This window comes from Ranitomeya imitator, chromosome 3, assembly GCF_032444005.1.
Source record: "Ranitomeya imitator isolate aRanImi1 chromosome 3, aRanImi1.pri, whole genome shotgun sequence".
Classification (NCBI taxonomy): Eukaryota; Metazoa; Chordata; class Amphibia; order Anura; family Dendrobatidae; genus Ranitomeya; species Ranitomeya imitator.
This window is the reverse complement of record NC_091284.1, coordinates 424,483,563-424,497,763: the sequence shown is the minus strand read 5'-3', so window position 1 is coordinate 424,497,763 and position 14,201 is coordinate 424,483,563. Positions and strand designations below refer to the sequence as shown.

The window sequence follows — 14,201 nt, the reverse complement described above, 5'->3', positions numbered from 1 at the left end:
GTGGGATAGAGGGGGCTGGGACCTACGGGAGCTAGCTGTGGGGACTAGGGAGTTCGGAGGCCTTGAGTAGTGGGCTGGAAGTGGGCGGAGCCTTCCGAGGCCGCGCCGATCGGAGGGGGGCTCCCCGGGGCTGCTGGTGAGATGAGTGTGCAGATCGGTCACACAGGACTGACTAACGTGCTCTGCAGCAGCCTTGTGTTCTCTAAGTCCTGTCTCAGCATGGATGCGCCTGCAGAAGGGACGGTTTGGACTGTGACAGGGCTCATTAAGTTAGTGGTGTTTGGTGCAGTGACATTGTAACATGAGTGAAGCTGAAGAGCGCGCTCATCGGTCGGGTAGCACCTATCAGCGTGCTCTGCACCTCTATACAGCTTCCTGTCCCTGTCCCCCCTGCATGCAGTGAGGTTATGCCTGCATGAGGAACAGCACTGGACAGGCATAGGAAGTGATGTGAGAGATGTGGACGGGGCTTCACAATGACACGGTGGAAGTGGGCGAGGCCTTGCGATGGCGTGAAGTGAGTGGGCGGAGCCTCACGGTGATGCGGCAGAAGTGGGTGGAGCCTCACGGTGACGCAGCGAAGAGCAGGCCCAAGCCGGGGCCTAAATTTGAATGTTGCTGACACGAAGCCACCGCGTGGACCGCCTGTCCCCCCCCCCGCACCGAAAACAGTGGATGACAACGAGGGGCGACGTGCGGCCCGGGCATACCCATGCCGAGCAACAAGTCAGGTGGGTCAATGTGTGGGATCACAGAGGGGAGGAGGCGCGGGGTCTTGGGGACGCCAGGAATCCAGGCGCAGGGCAGGCCATCAGGGCCGTGGATAATTTCAGCCGATGGTGCCCCGGGGAGGAAGGCCAGCAGACGCACATATGGCAGGGGGTCAGGAGAGGGCACAGGGAGGTGAGCGCTGAGGCCAGTAATAAGGGCTTGAAGCCAGTCTCACCTTCCTGTGCTGCTCTTCGCCGCAGTGCATCGACCAGGGGATCCGACATAGCTGTAGGGGGCCGCAGGAAACAACAGCTTCCATTGTCAGCCGGGGAGAAAGAGGAAAACATTGACCCCGGCACCTGAATTTAACCCCCGAGGGTGTGGCCAGACGCTCCTACCTCTTTCTTCCCGTTGGTCAGTTGGGCGTCCCAATTATGGGGTCACCTGGGGAGTAGTGGGAGGGGGAATTGGGCACTGCCCAGAGTTTACTTCTAGCTTTAACCCTAAGGGCTCCGCAGTCAGAGGCACATTCATTAATCAGTACCGTGCCTGCCAGACTACAGACACCAGCACATCCCGCCAGGCAAAGTAGGAGGAAAGAGAGTCTCACACATCAGTTACACGATATTTTGTAAGTGACAAATTTACTGCAACAATGACAGTAGATGTGTTTAAAAGACAGCTCATCGAGCTTGTTGTGAAGGACGGTGTACCATTACCATTATTTGCAGGACCAGCTTTTACAGCTCTTAATGGAGAAATGGTCTGCAAACTTAGTGTTTCTCTGGAAAGAGAAAGTATTAGAAAATTAATGATTGAAGAAGCCCTTAACCAAAAGGAAGATCTTAAAAGGACTCTCAAGATACGCTTTGTGTTTCTTAAAATGGATGCTTGCACATGTCACAGAGTAAACTATTTTGTTATCAACGCTCAATATGTTTGTGACAACAAAAAAATTGTTACTAAGACGCTGGTAGTAAAAGATACTAATGCTTATCACAGCTGCCAGTTTCTCCAGACCTTAGTGGAAAAAGTCCTGCAAGATTATGAACTCAAAAAAGAACAAGTTCTTGCTATTGTAACTGATAATGCTTCAAACATGTTAAGTTAGATGATCTTGTTGAAGCTGCTTCACACCTCTTTCCTATTCATTACATGCGCTGTGTTGTGCACACGCTGTAGCTGGCAATAAGAGATAATCTGCAAGAGGGACATGCTGGAACTCTGATTAGCATAGTGAGGAAATTGGCTATTGCTGCCGGAACCCCTAAAATTGATTCCATCTTGAAAAGACATGCTGGAAAAGGGGCAATTGTGGATCAAGCCACTCGGTGGGGCAGCACCTATTTAATGATTGAGCAATTGGTTGAGCTGAAACCCTTCCTTGTAGATATGGCCAACCCTCAGGTAACACTACATGAAGGTCAATGGACACATTTGGCAGAATTGAAGGCATTGCTTCATCACTCATTTACAGTGACTAAAAAGTTATAAGCTGAGGATTTAACTTCTGGTATTTTTATGAAGGAGTGGAAGAACTTGTTGTTTAGCCTGTCCCAAAGAGGAGGTTTAATCGCAGATGGCATTGCTACTTCAATTAAACAGTGAGAGACACTGCTATTAGAAAATAAAATTCTTCTGGCAGCTGTTTATGTGGACCCGAGTCATCGTATATTGCTGGATGATCAACAGCTTACTAAAGGAAAAGAAGCTCTGATTGAGGTAGGTTAGGAAGAGTGGGCTACAGGACAACCAAGAGCAAGAGGACTTGGGCCAGTGCTGCTGCTGCCGTTTCTTCATCCTCATGAGATGATGAGTTTAATTTCGAAAAGTATTTGGACGACATGGACCAGGCAAAGCGTTGCCGCAGGGAAAAAGATTCCACTCCCATAGAAAACAGATTGACCATATTTCAGCAAAATTTTTCACCTGCTCTCAAAGAAGTAGAAGAGTTCAATCGTTCATAAAAACTAACTGTGCATGAGGCAATTCCTTTATACCCTGAAATTGATAGAGGTGCTGCCCATGTGGTTACTGCTTTGCCACCAACCCAAGTTAGTGTAGAGAGGTTGTTCTCTAGCCTTAAAATAATTACAGTGGGTCAGATTTGAGGTCATCTATGAAGGAGGATCTGATAGAGGCGATACTATTTCTCAGAACAAATTAATAGACTGCACAAATGTTATTCGGTATGTTCTCGTTGAAAACAGTTTTTTTTCCACTTACTGCATAGTGTATAATTTGTAAATATGCAAAAGTTTTTTGTTCTAAAGTTGTATTCCAAGAAATATATTTTATGTTCTATCTAAATGGCTTGATTATTGTATCATAATAATGATTAAAAGCCTGATGTTACCATTTTACTACAGTAAATTTATCACTTAAACTTAAACATGAGCCATGTATGAGGGAGTCGGATTCGTGGAGTCGGAGTCAGTGTCATGGAAATTGAGGAGTCAGCGGTTTTGCTTACTGGCTCAACAGCCCTGAGCATGATGGGAGAACATATGGGACAGGATGGGGACACATAGGGCAGGATAGATCATATTGTCACGGGGTTACAGCAACAGAGAGGAGCCAGAAGACCGCAGCGTCTGATTGCTCCTACTCCTGCTGTGATAACAGGCACTTCACCTTCTTTTTAAATTATGTTAATTTCTTTAGGCAAAACAGGACTTAATCGGCCATGTTGGGTGCTTTTTAAGAGTCTGAGCTCTCAGCTGAGTTTGGTTAGCCACTCCTATCCCATTTATAATTTGGGTCCTGATTGAAACACATTGTCAGATCTAGCTTATGCTGCATGGCTTGGAGGAGAGGTGTTTTGATGGTTATGAGAAGGAGTTTGGAGTTATCTGTGACTGTTGCATGGGTTTTTAAGTGTGATAATTCCCTTCCCTCCTCTTAGGCTATGTGCACACGTTGCAGATTTGACTGTGGAATTTTCTGTGCAGATTCTGCATTTCTTGGCAGAAAACTCAGGTCAGAATCTGCGCCTTTTTTTGGTATATGCACACGTTGCAGATTTTTGTGCGTATTTCTTTTTTTACCCCTGCAGATTTCTATTATGGAATGGGTGCAGAAATGCAGCAGATCTGCAAAAAAAGTGACATGGTCCTTTTTTTTGAATCTGCTGTGTTGTGCAGATTTTTCTGCACCATTAGCACAGCATTTTTTTTTGCCATTGATTTACATTGTACTGTAAATCACTTGCGGATCTGCAGCGTTTCTGCGCGGAAAAAAAGCTGCAGATCTGCAGGAAATCTGCAACGTGTGCACATAACCTTACTTTGGTTTTTCCCTGTCTTCCACTCTCCGATGCATTCCTCTGTTATATGTGAGTGAATATTTGTATGCCTGGTATTTTCAATTACCGTTGTTCATTGGGTTGGTATACTGTTGTGCATGACAACGCCCCTCCTCCCTTGGTGGGGGAAGAGAACAGATGGAGGATTGATGCAGGAGATAAGGCAAGAGTGGAGGCCACGTCATCTTCCCCTTCAGAAGTATCCAGGGAATAGGGCGAGCTAGGGCATCCCCTATAGTTAGGGACAGGGAAGGAGCCCCTGGTCCCAGTTCACCCGACAGCTGTGTCATGACACATATGGGGCGGGATGTGAAAACAAATGAGGCAGGATGGAGACACATGGGGCACAAAGAAGACATATGGGGCAAAATGGGAGATCATATGGGGCAGGATAGAGAACACACGGGCCAGGATGGAAACACAGGGGGCAGGATAGAGATACATGGTGCAGGATGGGAGAACACATGGGTCAGGATGGGGACATATGAGGCAGGATGGGAGATGGTATGGGGCAGGATAGATAATATAAGGGCAGGATGGGAAAACATATGGGGCAGGATGGAGACGCATGGGGCAGGATGGGAGAACACATGGGGCAGGATGGAGACAAATGGGGTAGGATGGGAGAACATAGGGGGCAGGATTGGAGAATATATGAGGCTGAATAGAGACACATGGGAGTAAGAAGGAAGAAGGAGAATATATGAGTCTGAATAGAGACACATGGGAGCAGGAAGGAAGAATATATGGGGCCAGGAATGAGATGCAAGGGGCCAGGATGGGGGACATAATTACAAGAAGGGGCCTGGATGCGGGACATTATTATTGTAGGGGTTAATTAATATTATTATTGCTGTGATGTATTTTATTTTTCATGGTACTGTTTTCAGTGGGGGGTCCTGTTACTGTACAGGGGGGTAGTATGTCGCTTTTTTTTCTTCATCTGGTGTGTTGTAGAAGTTGGGGAAAAATTGGGGAATGTGCTCTGGAAGCGAGCTCTAGATAGCCGTGTTATTTTCTGCAGAGATGAGTTCTGAGTGGAAGCAATTATGGCGTCAACTAGCGAAGTCACTAGTGAGCCAGTGCGTTCCCTGTATACTGACACTATACACTGTATACAGAGCTCCTGTGTATAATGTTACTTATAATAATTTTAACTACACAATGAAATCCATAGAAATGTGGGAGGGCACCAAAAACTAGATAGTTTATATGAATCACAACAAGAAAATGTAGTATAAGGTGCCAATAAAAATAATGTTTATTTAAATATAATTAAAAACCATGAAGTAACATACAAGGTTACTGCATTCCAAGCAGGAAAAAAACCATTACACAGAATGTAATCCCACATGTGCTTGCAGATAATAGTATAAATAAAGCCACTAAGAAGTAACACCTGTAAATTGTGGGATATACTGTTCCCTAGGAGGATCTGGCTATAATGACATAGTAATTCGCAGCACTTACATCAATGAGGAGTCTGTGTATGGTGTCCCCCGCTGCCCCAACGCACGTTTCGCTTTCTTCGTCAGGAGACGTGTGTTAGGAGAAGGTGGAAATGTATAAATAGTGTGTGTAGCCAATCAGAGATGGCGGTTATAGAGGTGTGTCGGTCATGTGTCTACTGTGCCGTGCGCATGGATAATGAATGTCGTAACCTGTTCCGCTATATAGCGCGCATGTGTTGCTGACATCATCCCTTCATGAGACGCATGGATTTGCGGCCCTGGAAAGCAAGTCAACATGGGCGGTCTGTGAGACGGTGCATGCGCCAGGGCTCCTGAGCGGCCACTCATCCAGCCGTCAAAGGGTGAGAGACCGTTTCATGCGTCACAACGGAGGTTAGAGATCTAACTGTTTTGCCATAGAGCGTGTGGACATTGGCTTGTGTTGGCAGTATGGGTGAATATGGTGCAAAAATGGTGCAGTGGATAAGAATGACTAATTATACTTAGTGATAAACTATAGTACTATGTATATAAACTGGCGTGTGTTGAGATGTGATCGCGCGCAGTGAGGTGCCAGAGAAAATATATAATCCAAAAGGATATGTTCTAATGACTGTGAAATTAGCATGTATTATGCTAATCAGGTGTATAAATATTAATTATTAGAATATTAAAATGTGACGTTTACAAATAAATTACTAGAATGAGTGTGAATTTTGAACACCGATGTCACATAGATACAAAAGTAATAAATATAAAAATAAACAATATAATTATTATTATTTATTATTATAGCGCCATTTATTCCATGGCGCTTTACATGTGAGGAGGGGTATACATAATAAAAACAAGTACAATAATCTTGAACAATACAAGTCACAACTGGTACAGGAGGAGAGAGGACCCTGCCCGCGAGGGCTCACAATCTACAAGGGATGGGTGAGGATACAGTAGGTGAGGATAGAGCTGGTCGCGCAGTGGTTTGGTCGATCGGTGGTTACTGCAGGTTGTAGGCTTGTCGGAAAAGGTGGGTCTTCAGGTTCTTTTTGAAGGTTTTGATGGTAGGCGAGAGTCTGATATGTTGTGGTAGAGAGTTCCAGAGTAGGGGTGATGCGCTAGAGAAATCTTGTATGCGATTGTGGGAAGAGGAGATAAGAGGGGAGTAGAGGAGATCTTGTGAGGATCGGAGGTTGTGTTTAGGTAAGTACCGGGAGACAAGGTCACAGATGTATGGAGGAGACAGGTTGTGGATGGCTTTGTATGTCATGGTTAGGCTTTTGTAATGGAGTCGCTGGGTAATGGTGAGCCAGTGAAGCGATTGACAGAGGGGAGAGGCCAGGGAATAGCGGGGGGACAGGTGGATTAGTGGGGCAGCTGAGTTTAGAATAGATTGGAGGGGTGCGAGATTGTTAGATATAATAAAATACTAAATTGTACACATATCGCTCTATTTGATTGTGGTTACCATAATGGGCACCCCATGGCAAAATAGATCTGCAGTTATTAGGAAAAAAAACTGGTACATAGCACTACAAAAATTCTTCTCCATGGCAAAAAGTTGTGCATGGGCCATCAACGCGGAACTTGATTACCTCTTGCAGGCCACAGAGGAGTTTAAATTGTCATTAGATCTTCATATAGATGTTTTGAATATTCATTATAGAGTTCTTTTATGGAGACCGTGTTTTGTCAATGGAAACACCGCAGTGGACGTTATCCGCCAAAACGATTATATCTCAGCCACAGGCACGGATCAGTACTAGTATACCGCAAGACAAACCAGTAGATGTATAATAATTTTAGTATTTTTTTTTTTTTTCAATTAATGATCGGTATTGTAGAATTCGGTCACTATGTGGTGGTATTATGGGGTCTGGTCATTGTGTGGTGGTATTTGTCCCTTGTATGTGATATTATTCAGTCACTATGTGGTGGTAATAAGTCATCTTGTCATGATATAGCGGTGCTTATCTCTGTATGTGGTATTACCTGGCCACTATGCAGTGGTAATATGTGGACTGGTCATAGTGTGGCGATATTTGTTCCTTGTATGTGGTATTATTCAGTCACTATATGGTGGTAATATGTAGTCCGGCCATGGTGTGACGGTATCTGTCCCTTGTATGTGATATTATTGGTCATTTAAAAAAGTGCGTAACACATTCCCTTACAGAAAAATATATCTAAAAAGAGTACTTGATCTTTTAAGAAATGTTTAAAAGAGTAGAATAGAGTAGGGCCTGGTCAAAAGGGTCTCCTTGTCATGGTGGCAGGCTGAAAAAATCTTTTGTCCAAAACAAAAGCTGCTGGCTATGTACAGTGCAGACCAAAAGTTTGGACACACCTTCTCACTCAAAGCTTTTTCTGTATTTTCATGACTATGAAAATTGTACATTCACACTGAAGGCATCAAAACTATGAATTAACACATGTGGAATTATATACTTAACAAAAAAGTGTGAAACAACTGAAAATATGTCTTATATTCTAGGTTCTTCAAAGTAGCCACCTTTTGCTTTGATTACTAATTTGCACACTCTTAGCATTCTCTTGAGGAGCTTCAAGAGGTAGACACCGGAAATAGTCTTCCAACAGTCTTGAAGGAGCTCCCAGAGATGCTTAGCACTTGTTGACCCTTTTGCTTTCACTCTGTGGTCCAGCTCACCCCAAACCATCGCGACTGGGTTCAGGTCTGGTGACTGTGGAGGCCAGGTCATCTGGCGTAGAACCTCATCACTCTCCTTCTTGGTCAAATAGCCCTTACACAACCTGGAGGTGTGTTTGGGGTCATTGTCTTGTGAAAAATAAATGATGGTCCAACTAAACGCAAACCGGATGGAATAGCATGCTGCTGCAAGATGCTGTGGTAGCCATGCTGGTTCAGTATGCCTTAAATTTTTAATAAATCCCCAACAGTGTCACCAGCAAAGCACCCCCACACCATCACACCTCCTCCTTCATGCTTCACGGTGGGAACCAGGCATGTAGAGTCCATCCGTTCACCTTTTATGCGTCACACAAAGACACGGTGGTTGGAACCAAAGATCTCAATTTTGGACTCATCAGACCAAAGCACAGATTTCCACTGTTCTAATGTCCATTCATTGTGTTCTTCAGCCCAAACAAGTCTCTTCTGCTTGTTGCCTGTCCTTAGCATTGGTTTCCTAGCAGCTATTTTACCATGAAGGCCTGCTGCACAAAGTCTCCTCTTAACAGTTGTTGTAGAGATGTGTCTGCAGCTAGAACTCTGTGTGGCATTGACCTGGTCTCTAATCTGAGCTGCTGTTAACCTGCGATTTCTGAGGCTGGTGACTCGGATAAACTTATCCTCAGAAGCAGAGGTGACTCTTGGTCTTCCTTTCCTGTTAGCGGTCCTCATGTGAGCCAGTTTCTTTGTAGCGCTTGATGGTTTTTGCCACTGCACTTGGGGACACTTTCAAAGTTTTCCCAAATTTTCGGACTGACTGACCTTCATTTCTTAAAGTAATGGTGGCCACTCGTTTTTCTTTACTTAGCTGTTTTTTTCTTGCCATAATACAAATTCTAACAGTCTGTTCAGTAGGACTATCAGCTGTGTATCCACCAGACTTCTGCACAACACAACTGATGGTCCCAACCCCATTTATAAGGCAAGAAATCACACTTATTAAACCTGACAAGGCACACCTGTGAAGTGAAAATCATTTCTGGTGACTACCTCTTGAAGCTCATTAAGAGAATGCCAAGAGTGTGCAAAGCAGTCACCAAAGCAAAAGGTGGCTACTTGGAAGAACCTAGAATATAATACATATTTTCTGTTGTTTCACACTTTTTTGTTAAGTATATAATTCCACATGTGTTAATTCATAGTTTTGATGCCTTCAGTGTGAATGTACAATTTTCTTAGTCATGAAAATAGAGAAAAATCTTTGAATGAGGTGTGTTAACAAACTTTTGGTCTGTACTGTATGTGTGATCTGGTGTTCGATGGGAACTGATAGGGTATGTTTCCACGTTAAGGATTCGTTCAGGATTTGCTGTTGATTGGACACTGCGTACAGCCGCAGCATCCAGATGTTACAGCATAGTGGAGGGGATTTTATGAAATCCTGTCTCCACTATCCGTGCGGCCCTGCGTAACTGGACATGCGGTGCATCTTTACAGACGGCATGTCTATTTATCTTGCAGAGATGCTCCGACTCCACAACATAAATAACAGTCTATGAATATGATGCGGTGATTCCGGATGTGTTCAATGAACACATCCGGAATCGCCGCGCATACAAAAGGGGTGGCGCTGTGTCCAAAGCTCAGAGATTACGCCCTGTGGAAACATAGACTTAATGTGTGATTGTGAGGATGTGGTGCAGAAGTGGAACTTTTCCAAGAGTGGGCGGTGGGACTGTGGAAAGTTCTAGGGGTGGTGGCAGTAGCGTAGCTACCAGGGGGGCAGAGGGTGCGGTCGCCCCAGGCCCCTTGCTCTGAGGGGGCCCACTCAGAGTTACTGCAGCTGTTAACTATGCCGGCTTATGCAGCACTCCGATGTAGTTCTCTCCACTGTAGTGTGGGGAAACATAATCTCCCTGCACTACCACTGTCTGTTCTATAGCACACTCCCCCATTGCACCCTGTGTGTCTGCACGAGAGACTGCACGAGAGACTGCACGAGAGCTCAGAGCACTGGCTGCTTCTTCCGGCTGGAGAGGAGCAAGACAAGGTGGTGCTGTGAGTATTTAGAGCTTGGGTTGCTGCGTGCAGGGGGGGTTGTGTCTGTGCAGTGAGGAGGGGGCAGGACGCTGCTCCCCTCCTTACAAGTCCTGGATTGTTTATTTTCTTGTAGTGGTCTTGTATCTGAGGCAGGGCACCATTGACAAAATAAAAAAAATAGTGTTTTAGTAGCCCATTGGGGCTCAGCCACATGTTGGTTCTACTGAGAACCATTATCCAGGAGAACCAAAACTGTTTTTTCATTTTTTTTGCTGCTACATTGAAGATCGGTAAATGCCTGGAATGTTTGGGTGTAGCAGCTGTATATTACACACTGTTTGCTAGTGCTGCTTTAAAGTCTCACTCTCTATCTATCTATCTATCTATCTATCTATCTATCTATCTATCATCTATCTCATATCTATCTATTATCTATCTATCTATCATCTATCTCATATCTATCTATTATCTATCTATCTATCTATCATCTATCTCATATCTATCTATTATCTATCTATCTATCATCTATCTCATATCTATCTATTATCTATCTATCTATCTATCTATCATCTATCTCATATCTATCTATTATCTATCTATCTATCATCTATCTCATATCTATCTATTATCTATCTATCTATCATCTATCTCATATCTATCTATTATCTATCTATCTATCATCTATCTCATATCTATTTATGTCTTACCGCTGTCTCTAACATTATGTCCTCCCTCTATCTGAAACTAAACCTGTCAAAAACTGAACTCCTCGTGTTCTCTCCCTCTACTAACCTACCTTTGCCTGACATTGCCATCTCCGTGTGCGGTTCCACCATTACTCCAAAGCAACATGCCCGCTGCCTTGGGGTCATCCTTGATTCTGACCTTTCATTCACCCCCTACATCCGATCACTGGCTCGCTCTTCTTATCTGCATCTCAAAAACATTTCTAGAATTCGCCCTTTTCTTACTTTCGACTCTGCAAAAACTCTGTTTCACTTATTCATTCTCGTCTGGACTATTGTAACTCTCTACTAATCGGCCTCCCTCTTGCAAAACTCTCCCCGCTCCAATCTGTCCTGAATGCTGCAGCCAGGATCATATTCCTCACCAACCGTTACACCGATGCCTCTACCCTGTGCCAGTCATTACACTGGTTACCCATCCACTCCAGAATCCAGTACAAAACTACTACCCTCATCCACAAAGCACTCCATGGCTCAGCACCACCCTACATCTCCTCCCTGGTATCAGTCTACCACCCTACCCGTGCCCTCCGCTCCGCTAATGACCTCAGGTTAGCATCCTCAATAATCAGAACCTCCCACTCCCGTCTCCAAGACTTTACACGTGCTGCGCCGATTCTTTGGAATGCACTACCTAGGTTAATACGATTAATCCCCAATTCCCACAGTTTTAAGCGTGCCCTAAAAACTCATTTGTTCAGACTGGCCTACCGCCTCAATGCATTAACCTAACGATCCCTGTGTGCCCTATTTATAATAATAAAAAAAAAGGTTCCTCGCATCATGTTCTCATTCACTTTATGCAGTATTAGCCCTCTGTGTCTGTACTGCTACATACTTAGGCAGTTAACTGGTTCATGCAGCTTTACATGAACACCTGAGCCTTACACTATAGCTGGTCCGAATAACTAAAGCAATTGTTACCATCCACCTTTCGTGTCTCCCCTTTTCCCCATAGTTTGTAAGCTTGCGAGCAGGGCCCTCACTCCTCCTGGTATCTGTTTTGAACTGTATTTCTGTTATGCTGTAATGTCTATTGTCTGTACAAGTCCCCTCTATAATTTGTAAAGCGCTGCGGAATATGTTGGCGCTATATAAATAAAAATTATTATTATATTATCTATCTCATATCTATCTATCATCTATCTATCTATCTCATATCTATCTATCTATCTATACACACACACCCTGTGACTTGGTCCTGTAGCCGGGGTGAGGGTCCTATCATCTCATATTGTAAATCCAGGGTGGCAAGCATGAAAACCCAATTATATAAGTTTTTATTAAAAAAAATAATCCCCACAAAGTTAAGGATGAATATATATATGATAAAAGAGCCAAATAGAAGAAAATACAAACAGTCAGTAGGTGCGTATAGATGATCACATATAGACCCCTGAACGTATACTCAGTCTGGACATCAAGACCCCCCCAAAGGCAGAAAAGGGAATAAAAGAGAAGACTTTCCACGAGTAATATTTTACCTCTCTCTCTTCTGATTCCCTCTTTCTTTCCGGTCCCCTCTTTGGGGTCTTGTCCAGACAATAGTATTTCTTTTAGGGTTACCTGGGTACATTAAGGGAGCTATTCACATATGCTGGCCTCTATACACACCCACTGGCTGTTTCTGTTTTCTTCTATTTAGCCCTTTGTCATATACGTCAGGACTGTGCAAGTTGTAGCCCACAAATAGGGACCGACAGAGACCAGAATCAAAGGCATGGGAGGTACAGCGGGGGCCATTATACAGTGTTAGAGCTAATTCGGGGGTCATTATACAGCGGATGAGCTAATGCGGGAGCCAGTATACAGCGTGAGAGCTAATGCATGGGTCATTATACAGTATGGGAGCTAATGTGGAGCCAGCATACAGCATGTTAGCTATTTTTGGGACCCATCATACAGTGTTAGAGCTAATTTGGAGGCCATTATACAGCAGATGAGCTAATGCGGGGGTCATTATACAGCATGGGAGGAAATGTAAGGGTCATTATACAGCATGGGATCTAATGCGGAGGCCATTATACAGTACAGTTTAAAGGGAACCTGTCACCCCCGTTTTTTGAGATTGAGCTATAAATACTGTTAAATAGGGCCTGCGCTGTGTGTTCCTATAGTGTATGTAGTGTACCCCGATTCCCCATGTATGCTGAGAAATAACTTACCAAAGTCGCCGTTTTCGCCTGTCAATCAGGCTGGTCAGGTCGGGAGGGCGTGGTGACATCGCTGGTTCTTCCCCAGCTTTACGTTGGTGGCGTAGTGGCGTAGTGGTGAACAAGCAGCGCGCGATCTGCGCTGTAATCCCTTGCATCGGTGGGGGCGGCCATCTTCCTGGGGCCGCGCGTGCGCAGATCGAGTGCTCTGCTGCACGGGGCTTCAGGAAAATGGCCGCGGGATGCCGCGCGTGCGCATTAGAGATCGCGGCGGCCATTTTCCCAAAGCCGAGATGCAAACTCGGCTTTGGGAAAATGGCCGCCCCGATCTCTAATGCGCACGCGCGGCATCCCGCGGCCATTTTCCTGAAGCCCCGTGCAGCAGAGCACTCGATCTGCGCACGCGCGGCCCCAGGAAGATGGCCGCCCCCACCGATGCAAGGGATTACAGCGCAGATCGTGCGCTGCTTGTTCACCACTACGCCACCAACGTAAAGCTGAGGAAGAACCAGCGATGTCACCACGCCCTCCCGACCTGACCAGCCTGATTGACAGGCGAAAACGGCGACTTTGGTAAGTTATTTCTCAGCATACATGGGGAATCGGGGTACACTACATACACTATAGGAACACACAGCGCAGGCCCTATTTAACAGTATTTATAGCTCAATCTCAAAAAACGGGGTGACAGGTTCCCTTTAAAGGCAACTGTGGGGGCCATCATACAGTATGGGGACCTATATACAGTGTGGGGGCTACTGTGAGGGCACAAAAGAGACATTCTACTTTGTAAATGTCCCAATGATGGCATTATTATGTGAGGCAATATGAGCAGCATTGCTTTTGTATCACACAGCAGGAGCAATAGTAGGGACACATGCAACAGCAGTGGCTCAGTATTGGGTTGAGTAGTTTGTGCAGGTTGGAGATAGATGGGTACTGGGCTGGAAATGTGAAAGAGGTCAAATGTGTCTTTGTTGTTATCTCTGCAGAGGAGTCCTGGCTGGAGAAGTCGTCATATTGGTCTGAGTAAGGTGTAAAAGTGAATGATTATCAAAAAGAACATCACCTGTAAGTTATTGTCTGTAACTGTATTGTAAACTCTTGTATATTCTGCAGCACTGGTATCCACCATTATGACGTCAACAT

At 44.8% G+C, this 14,201-nt stretch overlaps 1 protein-coding gene across 1 annotated transcript in view; it reads left to right on the top strand.

The window, feature by feature from the left end:
• The first annotated feature begins 9,960 nt into the window (after positions 1-9,960).
• The window catches only part of PPM1D (protein phosphatase, Mg2+/Mn2+ dependent 1D), an 80,736-nt gene continuing 76,495 nt past the window's right edge, over positions 9,961-14,201 (top strand). Inside the window, exon 1 of the mRNA XM_069757225.1 lies at positions 9,961-10,171. Coding sequence (XP_069613326.1) covers positions 9,976-10,171 — 196 coding nt within the window. The 5' untranslated portion in view covers positions 9,961-9,975. The remainder of the gene's footprint in view (positions 10,172-14,201) is intronic.